This window comes from Lathyrus oleraceus, chromosome 7 (genome assembly GCF_024323335.1).
Source record: "Lathyrus oleraceus cultivar Zhongwan6 chromosome 7, CAAS_Psat_ZW6_1.0, whole genome shotgun sequence".
NCBI classification, from domain to species: Eukaryota; Viridiplantae; Streptophyta; class Magnoliopsida; order Fabales; family Fabaceae; genus Lathyrus; species Lathyrus oleraceus.
The window spans coordinates 429,170,057-429,190,663 of NC_066585.1; the positions used below are offsets into that span (position 1 = coordinate 429,170,057).

Sequence of the window (20,607 nt, forward strand, 5' to 3'; positions counted from 1 at the left end):
TATATATTAATCTTGTAAATAATTTTATTTATATATATGTATTAATATAAATTTATATAATTTATAATAAATCTAAATTCATAAATTAAAAAAAATTAAAAAAAAAACATATTAAAAAAATAAAAAAATAAAAAAATAAAAAAAAATAAATAGAGTGTAGGCGCCACTCCTAGTGGCGACTTGCCCTACCCTTTAAGGGTAGGCGCCAACTAGGGTGGCGCCCATGTACAAAATTAGGGCAAAAATTGCCCAATTTTGTAATTTTTTTGAAAAAATGTTTATTTTTGAAATTTTTTAAAAAAACTGGATATTTAAAAAAAAATTCTGATAGTTGTCGATAGATAGATGATAAACTAATCAAAATGTTTCATAAAATTAACTCATAAAAATAAAATGATATAAAAATAATATTTATGAATTAATAATAAAATGTATATTTGACATTCTTAAAATTTAGTAACTTTAATTTATTAATGTAAATATCTTTAATATATTATTATTAAATTAGTTTTTAAATATTAAAATTTTATTTTAAATTTAATATTTTTTATTTTATAAAAGAATTAATGTTTCACATCAAAATCTACAATGAGGGACAACAAAGAAAAGGAAAACGTGTTGCAGACATATATGTTGCTTCTCTCTCTATCTTTTTACAAAGAACTTGAACTTTGGTCTTTTATGCATAATTATCTTATTTTAAATTAAAATAAATTATAAAAGTAAATGTGAATTTTAGTTAAAATAATATAAATAAAAAAGAAAGAAAAAATTAAGTTATAAGTTATAAATTAAAATATTATTTAAAATATTTTGAAAAATAATGTATAAACTAGTAAAATAAGTTATAAATTCGTATAAACTCGTGATTAAAAGACTGTTTTCAAATGTATCTTTTATTGTGTTGTGATTTTATAAATTATAAGTTCAAAAATATATGTCAAACAAAATCTCTATTTAAATAATTCATCTTTAATTTGTATTAATTTTTTACCATTATTATTTTATAATTTTTTAACCATTTAATTTGTACTATTCTCAATATTTAAATAGAAAAGACAATATATATATATATATATATATATATATATATATATATATATATATATATATATATATATATATATATATATATATATATATATATATATATATATATATTTGACTTAGTTATAATTTTATTTTTCATATTTTACTTTATTCATGGAACTTGTCTCTCTATTAAAAAAATTTAAAAAATTATTTTATAAATTTAAAATTAATGATATGTATTCTTAAATGATGTTGTACCATTAAAAAAGTGATGGTGTACTTGTAAAATAAAAAATATTTATATAGAAAACACTGTGAAACTTAAAAATATAAGTACACGCTATTTAAAAAAAGGACATATACTTAATTTTCAATATTAAAATGTGAAAAATATTCAAAATTAATTGAATTTTATATCAAAAAAATTAATTTTGTTAATAAGAGAAAATAATTGATAAGAATGTAATAAATCTATATATTTTATCAATCAATAAGTTTTATTTAACTTACACAATAATATATTATTAATATTAACATTCATTTAAAAAATAATTTAGTACACCAATGTAATTTTTTTAAAACATTGAACTTTAATGTTAATGGATTTAATTAATTTTAAAATATACCTAATAAAAAGCTAGGTAATTTAACGAGTGATTCATGAATCAGACCAATAATAGAATGTCTTGACTAGATTGGTCACCTATCCACTTTTAAAACATTGGGCATATGCATTAGTGTTTTAAAAAATTATACTTGTAATGGTGAAGATATTAGATCATTGGTTCGGTGCTTGAACCATTTAGTTATTGGCCGAAATGTATGACTAAATCATATTATATTTGATAATTTGGTTGAGTAAACTGTATCTATAAAAACTATATAGTTATTAAATGGATCAAATAAGATGATTAGGTCTCTACAAAAATAAGAACACCTACAAAATTTTAAATTTTCAAAATATCATAATTTTACAAGTTTATTCTTTAAAATTCAAATTCTAAACATGGTCATCACACACAATAAAATACAAATCTAAATAAATTTTTAATAATGTCTAATTCTAACATAAATTGAATAATAAAATTATTGGGAAAAAATTACAAGGGTGAGTAGTGTGTGAAAGTCTCACATTGATTAGAAATGTAAAGACTTCAGCGTTTATAAGTGAGAGAATTCACACATCTATCACCTTTAGGTTTTGAGTGAATATTTAGTGTCTCTCTCACTTGTGTGTTACTCTTGGTCCTCGAACATTAGTCTCATTGGTGCTCCCGACTCTCCCGCACTCCCCAACAATGGTATTAGAACCGTGGTTCGGCTTGGTGGGGGAGGGGGAGCTGGATCCAGTGTTGGATCTTGTTATAGGATGTGGGGACTCACATTTGTGGGGGAGAATGTTGGATGCAAGTGTGGATGGTTAAAGTCTCACATCCTCTATGAATGAGTGAAATGTTGGATTTATAAGATAGATGACCTATTTACCTAAAACCTAAAGGTCTTGGTTTGAGATGTGGTGTCTCTGTCTCTTGTTGTCCTAGATCATTAGTCTTATTGATCCTCCCAAATCTCCTGGACTCCACAAAAATAATAACTAGTCGTGTCTAATAAATTTAATTCCAACGAAAAAAAGTTATTTCAAATAAATTTTGGATAAAGTCTACTTATATTTTTAATTTTTTTTTTAAATTATAAAAAACCATGTTGTTTTGTCTAAAAAAAAGCAAGCATTTAACCCATCGATTCGTCGGTTTTTATTGGGTTTGGCTGGTTCTGGGCGATTTTTACTGAATAAATAGCTTCCATGATCCATCAATTAGATCATATCGATGACTCTTCCGATTCACCGTTCAATTGATTCGATCGATCGATTCTTAAAACACTACATTCAATAAAATCATTGTGTAACTTCCTACTCTTTCTTATTATTAGTAAATTCTTAAAATATTTCTACAAATAATTTTTTATTTGATTTAGTTGAATGCATATAATTTTTATTATTATTATTATTATTATTATTATTAATAATAATAATAAAAATAATAAAGTTATAATTAAAGTTACAAGTTTATAAGCCTAATATTTTATGTAAAAATAATAAGATGATATATATTTCTATGAAGAAAGTAACAAAATAGACAAACAGAATGTTGTCATTCACTTATTGATGGAATTTATTCGTTTCTTTTCAAAGATAGTAATTGCATACTTTTTCCTCTCCATAAATTCAAAAGTCAAGTTTGTTAGAACATAAAACTGAAATTTGAATGTTTAACAATGGTGGACGAAAAGAAAATTGGGGAAGATGAAGTTGAGAGAGAAATAGAGAAAAGAGTAATATTTGATGAGTAAAGATTTTGGCATTTTTTGAATTGGAATAATACAAGTGTATTTATACATTGAGCATAAAATAATACAACTAAAGTGACTTTAAAGAAATAAATTTTGTTAATTATTTGGAAGGATAAAAATAGAATTTTATTTCAATTAACACACCACCTCACTTTAGTTGCTCCAAGTCCACCATGCTCAAGCACTTCTTTAGCCTCTTGAACACATCATTTGTCACACCCTTTGTCAACAAATCCGCGACTTGGTCTTCGCTTCGGCAATAGCTCAATCTAAGCTTTCCATCACCAACCAATTCTCTCAAATAATGAAACCGCATCTCAATATGCTTGCTCCTTCCGTGTGCAATCAGGTTCTTCGCAAGATTTATTGCGAAAACATTGTCTACAAACAGTGTGGTGGCAGCATCATCACCACATCCCAATTCCTTCAATAGATTCATAAGCCATATAGCTTGGCACAAACCTAACGACGCCGCAATGTACTCGGCCTCACAAGAAGAGAGTGTTACAACCGGTTCCTTTTTCGAACACCAAGAGATTGGTGTACTACCAAACATAAAGATGTACCCCGCCGTCGATTTTCGGTCATCTTTATCTCCGCACCAATTAGAATCGGGGTAGCCAAGTAAATTGCACTTACGCCCCGTGTCCGATGCGGGAAAGTGAATTCTGCAACCAAGAGTACCTTTCACATATCTAAGGATCCTCTTGACCGCCTCCAAGTGAGACACCTTCGGTCTCTCCATGAATCTACTCGCAATACCGACACTAAAAGCCAAATCCGGTCGCGTATTGCACAAATACTGTAACGATCCAATCAAGCTCTGATAAAGCGTTGGATCGACATCATCCTCCTCGTCACTTTTGGACAGCTGCACTCTAGCCTCACAAGGTGTAATAGAAGCATTACAATGCTCCATATCACACTTTTTCAAAATATCTAGAGCATACCCCCTTTGGCGCATAAGCAGCCCCACTTTTGACTTGTGAAACTCTATGCCAAGGAAGTAATTCATGACACCAAGGTCCGTCATCTCAAACTCTCTCATGAGCTCACTTTTGAACCTTGAAACACTCTTGTCATGGCTGCCCGTAATCAAGAGATCATCAACATACAAGCAAAGTATAATCACACCATCATTCGTATCCGATCTCACATAAACTCCATGTTCAGATACACATCGTTTGAAACCAATGTCAATAAGAAAGCCGTCAATACGTTTGTTCCAAGCTCTTGGAGCTTGTTTCAAACCATACAATGCCTTGTGTAGCTTGTAATACTTCATCTCTTGATCTTTTATCACGAAACCAGGTGGCTGCCCCACATAGACCTCCTCAACAAGAGGACCATTTAAAAACGCAGATTTGACATCCATTTGGTAAACCATCCAACTATTGTTATGCGCAATACCAACAACCAAACGAATAGTCTCTAATCTAGCCACCGGTGATAATACCTCCTCATAGTCTATACCTTCTCGTTGCAAGAGACCCTTCGCCACTAATCGAGCTTTGTGCTTGATTACTTCACCTTTAGGATTTGCTTTAACCTTATAGACCCGTCACACACCTATCGGTTTCTTTCCAGGTGGTAAATCGAGCAACTCCCAAGTACCATTTTTCTCAATAGATTCCAGCTCCTCTTTCATCGCACATATCCACTTAGGATCACTTAAGGCTTCTTCCTCATTTACCGGTTCGGATTCGGCCATAAGCGCGAAATGAACAAAATCACCATCGTTATTCACTTTGTTATCTTGGAATCTTTCGTAATCTCGGAGTCTATGAGGAAAGGCTCTTTGTCTCACTGGTCTACCATTATTAACAACATCATTTTGCGCTACTGTAGGTGCTAGTACAACGGTGTCGGAAGTCTCCGGATCATAGATTTCAAAAAACTGTTGCTGCTGTTTTTCTCTATGTAATCGATTACTCCCAGTAGGGTAATCGATTACTGCTGCATTTTCTGTGAGTAATCGATTACTGCTATTTGGGTAATTGGTTACTGCAGCATTTTCTGCATTTTTTACTTCATCAAAAGTCACACCCCGGGTTATGACGATCTTCTGATTTTTTTCATCAAACAACTTGTACCCTCCAGTAGAGTGATATCCTATAAATATCAGCTTCTCACCCTTATCATCCAATTTCTTTCGAAGTTGGTTCGGTACATGACGATATGCAATCGATCCAAAAACGTGCAAATGATTCAAATTTGGTTTGAAGCCACTCCAAGCCTCTTCCGGTGTGAGTTTCTCCAACTTCTTAGTGGGACACCTATTCAACAAGTAGGTGGCTGTAGACACGGCCTCACCCCACAATTCCTTAGGCAAATTTTTTCCACAAAGCATACTACGCACCATGTTCATTATTGTAACATTTTCCTCTCGGCAGCCCCGTTTTGTTGAGGTGTATACGGAGGCACCACCTCACGTACAATTCCCTCAAGATCATAAAACTTCCCAAACTCACTAGAGGCATACTCACCTCCACCATCCGTTTTGAGAATTTTGAGATTCCGACCGCTTTGGCGCTCCACCATGGATTTGGAATTCTTGAAAACTCCAAATACCTCATCTTTTCTCTTGATAAGATATGTCCAAAGCTTCCTACTAAAATCGTCAATGAACGTAACAAAATATTGATTGCCACCATAAGTCTCTACTTGCATCGGTCCGCAAACGTCGGAACATACCACCTCAAGTAAGCCTTTGGTTCTTCAACTCGCATCTTTGCTAAACACATTCTTGTGTTGTTTAGCCTTCACACATTCCACACACAATTCAGTTGGAATACTAATGTGTGGCAGCCCCATTACCATTTCACTTTGTTGCAACTTTCTTAGATCCCTAAAATTAAGGTGACCAAGACGGTAATTGTAATACCCCAAAATTTACCCTTCATTTTTCCTGGAAGCATGGGATTTTGTTTCACACTTCATTAGCATCATACTAGGTCATACTCATTGCATATTGCATTAGTGACATGGGAATCATGTTTTGATTGATCACTCCTTAACAGAAGGAGCCCACACAAAGCAAGATTGAGAATTGGACTTCATTCTTTAAGTATACAAGTCTCAAGGGTCTCAGGGGGCTCCAAGTATCTTATTTTGTCCCTCAATTCATCAGTGAAGGATTCAGAGCTATCAGAGTGTTCATCTGGATTTAATTAGGAAATTAGGGTTTCATGGCTATCTGCAACAGGCAATTTTTGGTTGGAAGTAGAGGGGCTCATCCATGACATGATTGGAGAGGCATCTTGGCCTAGAAAGACTCACAATTGTCTCAGAAAGATCCATTAGCAAACAGTGCAATAAGTTCTTGATCATTTTGCCCTAAAATTAGGGTTTGGTATAAAATCAGTTTATTTCTGATTCTTTGGGAAAAACTATTTTCCATGGGCCTCCATATGTCCACAAGGGTCTACATACAAAAAAAATCAGCTCTTTATTTGAGCCAGAAGTGCTTCAATTGATCACTCGAATCGAGAATCAACGGTTTGGGAAAAGTCAACTGTGGGGCAAGAAAAGTCAACTCCTGACCTTTTGAGGGTGGAATCTCAAAATTCATGCCTAGGGGATCCTACGTGTGAAATTTGATCAAGGTTGGATCATGGATTCATCATTTAATCAGGAATTGGAAAAGTTACTTAATTTGGAAATGGTTGACTTTCCATTTAGGGCAAGTTTTCATGATTGTTGCACTCACTTTAAGCCCATTTTCCATCAGGATAAAAGCTCCATTTGAAAATGTCTCCAACATGAAAGTTGTTCCTCTTGTTCCAAGCTTTCTAGAGATATAAATTTTGCCCCATTTGGATTAAAATTGAGAAAGTTATGCTTAGTCAAATTGATACATATTTTTAGAACACTTAGAAAAATTTCTAAGTCCAAAATCTTCAAAGTTTGTCAAGACTTCTTGGCCAGTTTTCTTGTACTTCAAGGCATCATTTGAAAATGTTTTCTTGACAACAATTGTACCTTGCCATGTCCTCTTTCACATCCGTTTGGAATCATCTCATTTGGATTCATGGTTTGAAAGATACATTCACCTAAAGTGGACGTCATGACTTGATTTTCTAGGCAGATTTAGGCCAAACTGGCCCAACAAGCTTTGCATGATGAAACCTGAACTTGACGGCCATTTGTCACCTTCTTCCATTCATCATTTCAACTTGTGCTCAACATGAAAGTTGACATACTCCATGAGGTCTTGCTACTATTTGCATTATTTCATCATTTGGTGACTTGATCATCAAGTTACATGGCCTCAAAGTCACCCCCTTGGAACATTTTTCTTGCTTGCCAAACCAGCCATACTGCATGCTACACAAACCAAGTCACGTTTTTACCTTATTTGGCCATGCATTGGATATCCATTCACTTAAGTTTGGCCCAAAATAACAACATTTCACATGCCCTAATACACCTCACTTTGGCAATATTTTTTCTCATGGATAACAATCATCTCAAAGCCCATTAAACATGTTGACCTACATATTTAAAAGAAGCATGAAACCCTAAACCTAAAGGGAGGCATTGGAATTTCGTGGCAAGCATCACAAGTCAGATCTATTTTTCTCATCAAGCCCTTGAAGTGAGGCACAAAGGAAGTACCATTCCACTAGGTAATCATCTCTTCCATGGCCATTGTTTTCTTCATTCTTATGTTTGCTTACCATGCTCATCATTATTTACAAGGCCAATTATATGCTTGTGATATTGATTGTTGTTGCTGAATTTTTTTGCTCTAGCCGTGTCCATGTTGACCTCTTGTGGTCAACTTTTCTCCATGATTAAGCCATTATTTTTACTAAAACAAGTCACCATGATGATCTACACATTTCATACTTGAATTTTGGTTTTTATTTCGTGGCATTTGGTGCACTATAGCGCCTGCATTCTTGAGTGGAAGTTTTGAAAAACTCACTGCATATTTTCGTGGCTGCATGAGCTGCATGGCTAGGTTTTCTTGCTTCATGAAGAACATGATGGCGTGGCAATGTATGAACCGTTAGATCATTCACTTTTGTTTTAATCTTGGCCGCCCACCATCTTTTGTCTTTTAGTCACTTATAATACCTTGCCCAATTGATACAAGTCACATGTTATTTTTAAATTAAAATGTTCATTTAAACGTCACGCTGGACTTAAACTTGTTTGGACTGGGCCTTCCACTTTCCTGCTTTCCACACCCCACGTTCAAGGCCCACCAACAATCTCTTTTATTTTCTTATTTTAATTTCCACTTATTTTCTGTTTTGATTTTAATTAATTTAAAATATTTTCTTTATTCATAAAAATTCCCAAAAATATTTTCCATATTTCTTAATGTCTTATTTAATTTTATTTAATTTTTATTTTCGTATTTATTTAATATTGATATTTTATTTTAATTATTTATTCTAAAGGGTCCATTTTAACACACATTTTTTTCTTGATTTTATTTTTATGTCTTAAAATTATTATTTAGCTTTTGATTTTTGGGATGAAGGTTGAACAATGTTCCATGGTCAACCTGACCTTTTCTTGGAATTTTATTTCCATTTTCAATTTATTTTGGATTTATTTTTGCTCTAGTTTGGTTGGTTGACTTTTGGTTTGACCTCTGTTTTATTTCAATTAATTTATGCACTAATTTTCATTATTTTTAAAATCTTTTTGGGAATGATGATGTCCTGACCCCACCTTACTTAGCTTAATTTTTCATAATTTTCTTAATCAATTTGTTATTTATTTGATATTTTTTAAGTTGACTTGAATTTTTAGTTGACTTCTTTATGATTGATGTTTGACTTAGGGATTGCTTATGGCAATTGAAGAGATCTTTTGATCCTCCTTTGTTCATCTCATATTTAATGTATTAGAGGCCTTTCATCTTGATTTTATTTGGTCCTTACCTCATTTCCTGATTAAATTATTTCAGTGAACCTTTTGTGCATCTTTTTATCTGTCTGATTCATCTGTCATTTGTTATACTTGTTTCTTTCATCCATGCTTCTATTGTTTGATTGTTCAACATGTGCATACTTCCCATGCATTGTTTGATGCTTCATTATTCCATTCTTCGATTCTTTGATTTGATTATACATTGTTTGCTTATCTGATTTGATTGATAACTGTTGCCTACTTGTATGATGTATGAGGCATATATTCTTATTGTTTAATTGCCATGAACCATCCCCATTCATAACAAATGTACCCCTCTCCCATAAAGTGTATAATATTTATTCTTTCATTCTTTATTCATCTGTTAATACAAGAGTTAAAACGAACATCCGATAATCATTTCAAAACAAGATCAAAAGCTCGATCCAACGTCGAGTAATCATTTTCAAAACTTAACAGAACCAACATGTATTCATCCATCCTTTTGTAAGTCGATTGCTTCATGCATCGCCATTTCTCTTGTAAGTCGATTGCTTCAGGCGCCACCTACCTGTAAGTCGATTGCCTCAGGCATCGCCATCTACCCTTATCCGTGGCTCCTTTCCTTGCTCCGTCCGTCGACTCTTGTTCCGTTTAGGTAGCACCCATTAGGTAGAACCCTTTGTATGATAACATAGGTAGAATTCCCTTATTCTTCGCATGCTAACACTAGGTAGATATTCCCCACTGTAAATCCTAACACATAGGTCCACACTGCATGACAACTCTAGGGAAGAGCTTCCCCACTTTTTAGACCTTCTGTGCATCTCCGATCTTGTGGCATATCAGTCTGTTCTATTGCAAAGAGGTAACTGCCTAAGACTCGATTCAGCGAGCTGCGACACCTACTTCAGGACGTTGAACACATTGCCCACTTTCCTTTGACACAGTTGGTGTCCTCCTTTGTAAGTCCATGTTCAGATGGCAATCCATTATCCCCTAGTTAGTCGAACTACGACAACTCTGATTCTCATGTTCAGATGAGATACGTAGGCACGAGCCGCGATGTCTTGCCGAGTTTTTGACTGATGACTAACAAATAATCTTTGCTTGCTTTCGCCCTTGTTGCGATTCTTTTCTCTCGCCCTCGTTGCGATCGAGACCTTCCCTTTCTCTTGCCCTAGTTGCAATCGAGACCCTTCGCCCATAGGTAGCCGAACTACGTTTTACTCTGATTCTCATTCCAGATGAGATACGTAGGCATAAGACGCGATGTCTTAGCGAGCACACTTCTCTTTAGCCCATAGGTAGCCGAGCTACGAAGACTCTGATTCTCATACTCAGATGAGATACGTAGGCAGTGGATGCGACATCCTTGGGAGTCATTTCCTTTTGACTTTCTTTTAGTAAATAGTACCTTAGATATACCTACACCCTTTAGACTAGAACAACAAGAGTGGATCCCGTAGAGTACTACGAATGCGTAGGGGTGCTAATACCTTCCCTTCGTATAATCGACTCCCGAACCCAAGATTTGGTTGCGAGACCTTGTCTTTTCCTCTCTTCAGGTTTTCTTCGATCGTTTCCTTTCCCTCCTTTGGGATAAATAATGAATGGTGGCGACTCTTCTGTTTTTCTTTTCTTCGCCGGTTGTTTTTTCGCAACCCAGTTGCGATAGATGGCGACTCTGTTAGGGACCCTGGTTTCCCTATGCGAGTCCCTCCTAGCTTTTGTAGGTTTCTTGTTTGTTGGGTGTTTATTCTTTTGTACAGTTATTTACTTTCAACATTTATCTACTTTATCTTATTGCATTGTGTACATATGATTGTTGTATCTGTTGGCTCTGTGGGGTTGGTTGTTGGGGTGGGTTGTTCTATGAGAGATAAGCCCACTACCCAGGCTTGAGCGTACACACAGGTTTTAGAGTGGATAGTCATAAGGCTGGTGTGGCATGTTGCTACGTTAAGTCGTTCATGAAAACCCACACCCATATGAGGTTTCTTTTGGATATATTCTGTCCTATGGGTGTTCCATAACGACAGAATGTTCCTTTAGAAATCGTCGACTCTGGTGACTATTTCTCGAGAACTCAGCCGAGGCCTCTCCTCCGAGACGCGGTTATGTTAGCTCTGGTGGGTGCATTCTCGCTGCTCAATCCGAGGACCCCGAGGCTGGGAACTTGCTTTTAGGATGTCCTGTTGAGGGGAGTCAATGGAGGTCTTTTGTCTCGTAATAATGCCAAACCTTCGGTGGTAAACGTATTATTCGACTGAAGGGCAAGAAGCTGATGAACTTCTGTTCTTAGAACCTACCAGTGAGGGGCAGGCTAAATTCAGGAAACCTTAACCTTCAACCGACCCGGTTTTCTGGAGCAGAGCTTTGATCTCGTATATATTCCTCAGTGGGTTTCTCTTCAGACATTGCAACATGACAGTTGTTCAAGCAGACACAGCAATCCTGATTCCCATGTCACTGCATTGCATCACATCATTTTGCATTCACATCATTTAACAAATGTTTATCTATTTCTAGGGGTTTATATCTTCTTCTTGATTCTAGTCGGGGTTTTCTGGTTCTCCTAAGATGGATATTGGCAGAAAGAGACATGTCGCCTACAAGTTTCCTGTGGTTTGTTTGGATCCCATTCAACAGCTGATGGAGTTAATGGATCATGATTCTTTAGAAAGATTCCGGAAGGATTATGGGTTGATTCTAAGCTTCGTCACGGTTCTCTCCAAAGATCAACACGATGCTCTCTTTACGTTGTTGCAGTTCTATGACCCTCCATTGAGGTGTTTCACATTCCCGGATTATATCTTGGTCCCTACTTTGGAGGAGGTTGCCTGTTTTCTCAGAGTTCCTATCAAGCCGCAATTCCTATTCTACAGTTCTGAGTTTCTGCCCGATCTCAGCATGGTTGCTTCAGCCACATATTTGGGGAAATCAATCTTGAAGGCTAATATGTGTCAGAAGGGAGGAGTCAATGGTTTTCATTTGAGTTTCCTAGTGGGAGAAGCCAAGAAGAAGCTTGGAGATGGTGATTGTAAGACCTCAATTTTGGCCTTAAGATCCCTCATGGCATCATAATATTGCATTTGCAAAGCCTCAAGGATCATAAGCATCTTGGTTTCCTTTGCCTTTGGGTGGGACCTCTTGTGAGTGGTTTGAGATCACCAAGCATGCTTGATTTGTATATCATTTCTTGTCTTATTTTGTTCACTAACCAAAAGCACAAAAATATGTCACTAACATCTTTTGTTTGTAGCTTGAGCAATCACAAGGTCAAAAGCTTCAAGGAGATCAATGGTACAAAGATATGGTCAAAAGAAGAGGAAAGCAAGCATGGTAATGGTTCCCAAAGCTCTCATCCGTCAAATATGCCTCCCTAGTATCTCAATTCATCATTGTGATCATAGCAAGTCAAAGGGTTTGAGGTTTGTTCCCCAAAGAAACCCTAATTCATCTGTGCCCCACAATGCCTTGCTCTTGAAGCAACCTCAGCCCATGATCAAATGCAATCAAGGGAAGTTCTTTAATTCATCATTTCATGCATATTTGAACTTATTCGAGTGTCCTCAATCATCAATTCGTCAAGATATGAGTCATGGACTTGAGAAGTTGATCAGTCAATTCATCTAACTATTTTGAAATGCACTGAGACCTAACGTTTTATGTGTTTGTCAAATGGAGATGATCCCAAAAGCAAAAATGCTCTTAAGGACAATAGGAACAACTTTCATGTTCATCAAAAATTGATTTAAATCTTGGAAGGTCATCTCCCATTCCAAGACATTATAGGTCATTTTGACTGAAACCCTAATTTTGGGTCAACTTCCCAAGGACATAATTCATTCATTTTCTATGATTTAGAGGTGGGATCAAATGCATTGGAAAGCTTAAGATGTCTACTTCAAATGTTATGTTGAACAAAATTTCAAAATCTCAAAGGCAATACATGTGATAATGCAAAACATTATAGGTCACTTTGGACCAAATGCATTGAAAGGCAAAAAAGTCCGACTTCAAGTGCCCATAACTCTTTCATCAAAAATCAAAATTATGCAAACTTTAAGTTCACTTTGATTTTCTTGAAAAGATCTACAACTCTTATGTTGGAGGTTGTTTCATTTAGGGCTTGCATCATCAAAATAGAAGGGCTTGAACATTGGCCAAATATAGAAACTTTGCCTTTACATGTTTTGCACCTTGCACTTTAAACTCAAAATTCACCAATTTCCACACTTCAAATGGATTTTTGCCCAACATAACAATTGTTCCTCACATCAAAACCTTTCCAACCATTACTCACATGCTTATGTTTGGATTTGGCAAATGGCATTTTCGAAGAGGAGAAGTTTTTGGTTCAATTATGCATAACATATCAAAACTCCATGCACAAGCCAATTCACTCCAAGCTACACGTCTAAATCATCTCACCTTCATTTCAGATTGCATTTGGCATTGGATTTGGGCCTTTTGAATTATCATGCAAGCCCATGCAATGAATATCGAATTCCATGCACACGGCTTTGATCACACTTGCCTTGCCTTTCCCTCTATAAATAGAAGCCTTACTCCATTCAAATTTCATCCATGAATCAACCTGAAATGCTGCTGAACTAAAAACCTAACCTCTCACCAAAGGAGCTATTTAACTTTTCTTCAATTTTTTTCAGATCTAAAATTCAACTACATCTGGTTGAATCTTTGGATCTAAAGCTCCTAGACCTATCTCTCATACTCCATTGATCTTCTGTTTGGCCAAAGGAAGCAAGGAAGCAAGCTCAAATCTCCAGAATCCAAGGTTGTTCTTCAACTGGTTTTTTCTTCGAAACTCACCAATTATTGATCTATTTGCTTGGATTTTGTGTTGGCTGAAGTCCTCTTCATAGAGGCAATTATTTTGTATGCTCAATTATTGAAATCCATGAAGTTCACTTGAACACCACAGAACATCCATCTCTGATTTCTCTCAATATAGAGATCTAGAGTGGAATTGAGTGGTACAGGGATGATGTACATCATCCCAGCTTTCCAATGATGTATGGATCGTGTATTTTGGTTAAGCTTTTGAAACCTGCAAATGTCACCGGAATCTTCATGCTCACCAGAGAAGAAGGTGGCTCCGGTGGCCGTCCCTTTGCCAGATGCGTTGTGGACCATTGGATCTGATCTCCAGTTTATATCCCATACCTTGGATCTTTTGACTTTTAATAATGCCACGTGTTTCACTGATGACTTTGGTACACCATGGAAGCGCGCATGTGGAGCGTCTGATCAGCCACGTCAATTAACGAGGCTTGATTAGACGCTCCTTGTTTTTTTGAATTTCTTATTTTCTGATTTTATTTCTTTTATTTCCATTATTTTCAAAAATTCATATCTTCTTCATTTTAATTCCAAAAAATATGGGACCAATTGCATTTTTCCCCAAATAATTTATAGTTTCTAATTTTGATTTTTAATATTTTTTATTTTGTCATTTGGTATTTTTTGTGAATTTTCTCTTTTCTGGTTATTTTTAATTCATTTTTAATAGTTTTTAATATTCAAAAAATACAAAAGCATTTTCCCATCCTATTTAATGATGATGAATCTATGAAAAATATTCTCATCAATTTTTTAATTGATTTGAGATTTATTTGAGATTTTAGTTCAATTAGGTTATTTTTATTCATTTTTAATTGATTAAAAATAGTTTCTGACTTTTAAAAATGCTGAAATTTTTTGTCAAACCTTGTTTGACCTTATTGAACTTAGGATAAATCACTTGGACCTTTCAAGGTTGATTTGAAGTGATTTTGAAGTTTGACCTTTCTTTTATTTTTAATTCAAGTTTATTTTAATATTAAAAATGCCAAAAATATTTTGCTTATTGTTTGACCTCCAATCTTCATCTCATTTCTGATTTCTCATTGTTTGACTTTGACTTTCAATGTCATTTGGTCAACACATATGGATTGGTACATTTGATTTCACCTGATGCACTTTATTCTTTCCATTTCCTTTTCCATTTTTCATCTCTTTCTTCTTCTTCTTCTTTTTCTTTTTGATCAATGAGTTGAAGGTTGATAAGTTAGCATTGATTAAGGAGACTTAACCTTCCTTGATTCAAATCTAATTCATCTTGATCAATTGATCAAGTGAATGGCTTTGCATTAAGGATAGGTTGTTTCCTAAATTATGCAAAAGACTTAAACCAATACAAGATCAATTCTCTTCTTCCTTTTGGCATGGCAAGTTGTTGGAACTTGGTTCACTAATCAAGACTTCTAACTTGTGTTGTTGCCTACATTATTATTGACCGACCTTAGATAGTTGTGACTTCTACATAAGTCCAATTACGATTGCTTAACATAGCGCTAAATTTGCCTTATGGCACACTAACTACTAACACTAACCATTAACAATTAACATTTACTTTTTGCACTTTACTTTTATGCAATTTACTATTCTTGTACATATTATTCATCTGCTTTTTCCTTTTGCTCACTTGAGCACATGTTTATGTTAATGCCATTTGCCTTTTGCTCACTTGAGCACATAATTGTGTATATACTATTATGCTTGTGTTTTGTTTTGATTGTTGTGAACCAAATGCAAAGAATTGGATAAATGGACTTAGACTTTAGGATCTTCCCTATGCAAATTTGGAGTCAAAGAGCAACTAGGCATTGGGCCTTTAGAGTGCTATAAAAAGTCAAAGAGCAACTAGGCATTGGGGCCTTTAGAATGCTTAATCTTGAAGATGAATATTGAAAGGACCATATTCTAAACTCCCTCTTGTCCATTCTTTGATTGTATTATAGAACCTTTTGATGTGTGTTTTCTTGTGCTAGGAGTTCCAACTTGAGCTTAATTGAGGAACCATTTCCCTGAGCTTCCAAGAGAGAGAGAGATCCAAGATACATTTAGGGGTCTTTCCAAGAGTTCATTTGACTGTTGATTGCTTGAGTTTATGCTTTGTTTGTTTGCTTATTCCAAAGGATGGGAGCTACTTGGATCATCACTATGATCTCAAGAGAGGAACTCCATTGTGGTTTTGTTTCTCACCCCTCACCTCTTTGCATGCTTTAGGATCTTAGCCCTTCTTCTTCTTCTCTCCACTCTAACCCAAGCCAAAACTTTTTGTGCAAACATTTAGCATTTGTTTTCAACATTAGAAACCTAAGCCTTATGCTTTTGATTTTCAAACTTTCTTTTCACAACACTTATTTTGAATTGAACTTCTAAGTCAACTTTGACCAAGTTTTATACATACTTTTCATTGGTAAATATAACCCATTCAAATGCTTTTGTGGTTTCAATGGCCACTTTCTTAATCAATTTTTCATAACCTTTAGCTATTAGGTTTGAGTTATCTTTGTGGTAGATGTAATACTCACCTATATCCTTAATGATGGACAATGAGTCTTCCATGCTTATTATAGGGTTAACCCCTCACTAGCATGTTGAAGCTATCCTCACATGGTGGATTTGTGGTTTTAGGTTGAGTTTTCTCCCTTGGATAACAAAAGACCTTAAGGCTTTTGGACCAATCAATTCACCAACTTGTTTTGAGATTTTTACCCCGAACTACGAGGTTTTGATCCTAATCTTTTTTAAGATGGTACGTAGGCAATGGGTTTGTCCATCCAAACACAAAATGTAAATAACTTCTATATTCTCTTCTCATCTCCTTAATCATGTTTGCACAAACAATTTTTCACAAAACAACAACCTTACCACAAGTATGAAAAGGGCTCCCTAGGAGTACCTAGGATGTTTTGGGTGCCTAACACCTTCCCATTGCATAACCAACCCCCTTACCCAGATCTCTGATTCTCTTTTACTAGTTTTTGATTTGATAAAACTTTTAGGTTTTTGTTCGCTTTCTAACCATTCCTTTGGATAAATAGAAGTGCGGTGGCGACTCGACTTGTATGATTTACCTTGGATTTAGTCAATATCTCTAATGGTAACGAATACCCCGCTACAGAAAAGTGGCGACTCTGCTGGCGATCTCCTTTGCCCAGTGGGTTTTGCCTACTTTCATACTTGTTGTGTTGTATTGTTTTGTGACATATTTTTTGTGCATTTTGGGATTACTGTAATGTATGTAATGATTGAGTTGCTTGAATATTAATTCCTTGTATGCTTGGTGATCTTTGTGAGATGAGTTCTATACCCGGACTCGAGTGCACTTAGGATAGGAGAATGGCATAGTCTTGTTGACTTGTGTGGAGTTATTCCTTAGAAAGTTGACTTGCAAGTCCATTCACTTGGTGGAGGTCATGTTGGGATCAATAATGTCACACAAGTAGTTGTGGTTAGACATTACTCTTTCCAATATGGACCTTAGAAGCCAAGGACCTTAGTTTACCAAGTCCATCTTGGCCTATTCTTAGGATGTAGTGTGAAAGTCATTCAAATGTAAGGTTTGATACGATTGTTACGCGATACTACACTCATAAGAGTCTCTCTTGAGAATATTTTTGGAATACGAGTAGTCGTTTCTCCGACAATATCCGAAAGATGGGATGGTGACTATGGGAACCTCTTGTAGAACATGTTTGGAAGGTTTAAACCCTAGTACACTCCCTTTGGGTGGTTCTTAACCGAGACTCCATGCTCGTGACTTGCAACAAACCCTTGATTCGTGGTTGATCCGTTCATATATCCTTAATATCAATGGAACTTGGGTGTTGATAAGGTGTAAACCATAATCCACCAAAATGGATTATTGATATTAAGGATGCCATGATCCATCCTATGACCTTTGTTTGGTGTGCTTTGCTTGATCCTTGAGTGTGATTGTTGCATTCATGCATTCATGCACCCATTTGCATCCATATCATCAAAATAATAAGAAAATTTTCAAGGAACTTAAGAGGTCTATTTGCAAATTTTCAGACATGGAAAGACAAAGAAGGAATACAAAGAAGTACAGTTTCAGACAACCAGATTTGAAAGAGTTAAGGAATCTGACATCCTATGTACTAGATCCCTTAGGTTTCAAGGCTCGTTTTGGGAAGCTTCTTCCTCTTCTGACTACTTAGGTGGATGAAGGATTGATGAGTGTATTGGTGCAGTTTTATGATCCTTTGTACCGTTGCTTCACGTTTCCGGATTTCCAGCTTTTGCCTACACTTGAGGAGTATGCCTACCTTGTGGGTATACCGATTCTAGACCAGTTACCGTTCAGTGGTTTGGAGAGCATTCCTACTTCTCAAGAGATAGCTGACATGTTGCATATAGATGAATCTCTGGTTGGTGCTCATAAGACTACCAAAGGTGGAATTCAAGGTCTCACCTCTGAGTTCCTCATTGCTCAAGCTAATGTGTATGGGAAGGCCATGAGTGAGGACACCTTTGAAGCCATATTTGTACTTCTCATCTATGGGTTAGTGTTGTTCCCCAATATCGACAAGTTTGTGGATGTGAATGCTATTAGGATTTTCTCTACGCTTATTTCTCTTTGCATATGAGGAATGCAAAGGGTGGTGGTGCCATTGCGTGCTGTTTGCCTCTGTTGTATAAGTGGTTTATTTCTCTCTTACCACAGACGGTCGCCTTCAAGGAGAACAAAAGATGTCTACGGTGGTCCACGAGACTCATGTCTCTCACTAATGATGATATCTCTTGGTACAACCGTGTGTATGATGGTGTGCAGATTATCGACTCTTGTGGCGAATTCACCAATGTACCTCTTCTTGGTACATGTGGTGGGATTAACTACAACCCTGTTTTGGCACGTCGTCAGCTTGGGTTCCCCCTAAAGGATAAACCTAATAACATTCTGTTAGAGGGTATGTTCTTTCAGGAGGGTAAAGATCCCCAAAACTTGAAGGGCAGAATGGTCCGCGCTTGGCGCAAGATTCATAGGAAAGGAAGGAAAGAGTTAGGTCCTAAGAATTGTGTTGCTTTGGAGCCTTACACTGCTTGGGTTAGGAAGAGAGCGTCTGAGTATCTCATGCCTTACGAGTATCCAAGACCTACACCTTTGGTTATGGCTGGGCCTTCAACCCTCCCTGACCAAGGAGTAGAGGAGTTGAGAGATGAAGACCGATCACGTTCTTGGGTCCGTGAAAGAGAGGAGTTGCTTCAGCAAATCAAGGAGAAGGATGCTTTGATAGAGTTCCTCGAACATCAGGTTATTGATGATCCTGATGATGCATGGACTTCTCTACTTCCTCAGTCTTCCAAGTTTTGGAAAAGGAAGTACGACCGACTCGCCAAAGAGAAGGCAGATATGGAGGCATCCTACGAGAGGGAGTTGAAGAGACTTCGTGCATCCTATCTTCCTGTGTCCCGAGCTTTAGATGATTATTTCTAGGGATCCATAGGATGATTATTTTCCTTTTCTCTTGTATATGGTTACCAATGTTGTACTTCTTTGGTGTAAAATATTTCCCAGATATTATGTTTCCATATAAAAGTGTTTAATATTTCCAAAATTTGCAAATAGAACCCTAAAGTTCCTTTGAAATAAAAAGAAAAAATAATAAATCATATGCACGAGCATTGCATACATCATGTGCATAAGCAGGTTTTATTCCCAGCTTCTTGTCCTGTGGTCTAACTCTGTGTTCTTCATTTATTTTGAAGACAAGTTGACTCACCGGTACTACACCAGAGCCAACATTTCAAGACTGATGGATCATTTGGAAAAAGAGAACCGCGAGCTGAAAGAGGAAGTGGCCAGATTAAGTGCCTTGATGGAGTCATTCATGGCTGCCCAGAGCCAGTCTTCTCCGACACCTTCAACTCCTCCCCAGAGGACAGTCATCTCTGAGATTGTCTCCTCGACTATGCCTGCGGCCAGTGCACACTTTGCTCCAACGGCCATGCCAGCCGGATTCCCGTGGGGGATACCTCCCAATTTCATGTCCGAGGGTCCTGCTCCCACCTTTGCTTCTATGCCGGCATCTAGCCCGGTCCTTGCTGTTCCTCCTCCTGTCGGGCATACTCTGCCCAGAGTAGACGACGCCATCTATCATTCTGAGCCGTCTAAGGGCCCAAATGTCTATGAGAAGATGGACGCTATGAACGATCAATTTCTTGAGCTTCGCAAGGAGTTGAAACCTATCAGAGGAAAGGATCTTTTCGGCAAGTCTGCTGCCGAACTCTGCTTGGTTCCTAATGTGAAGTTCCCTGTGAAATTCAAGGTCCCTGACTTTGAAAAATACAAGGGAAATACTTTCCCTCTCAGCCACCTGGTCATGTATGCCAGGAAAATGTCGACTCAGACCGACAATGACCAACTGCTCATCCACTACTTTCAGAACAGTTTGTCCGGTGCTACTCTACGTTGGTACATGGGTTTAGACAGTGCGAACATCCGATCCTTCAACGATCTTGGCGAGGCCTTCGTCA

General features: G+C 36.4%; 1 protein-coding gene across 1 annotated transcript in view; it reads right to left on the reverse strand.

Moving 5' to 3' along the window:
- LOC127106471 (protein DETOXIFICATION 40) overlaps positions 1 to 19,936 on the reverse strand; it is a gene marked incomplete at its 5' end in the record, with an annotated part of 35,511 nt that extends 15,575 nt beyond the window's left edge. Inside the window, one exon of the mRNA XM_051043759.1 lies at positions 19,911 to 19,936. Coding sequence (XP_050899716.1) covers positions 19,911 to 19,936 — 26 coding nt within the window. The remainder of the gene's footprint in view (positions 1 to 19,910) is intronic.
- Positions 19,937 to 20,607: the final 671 nt, after the last annotated feature.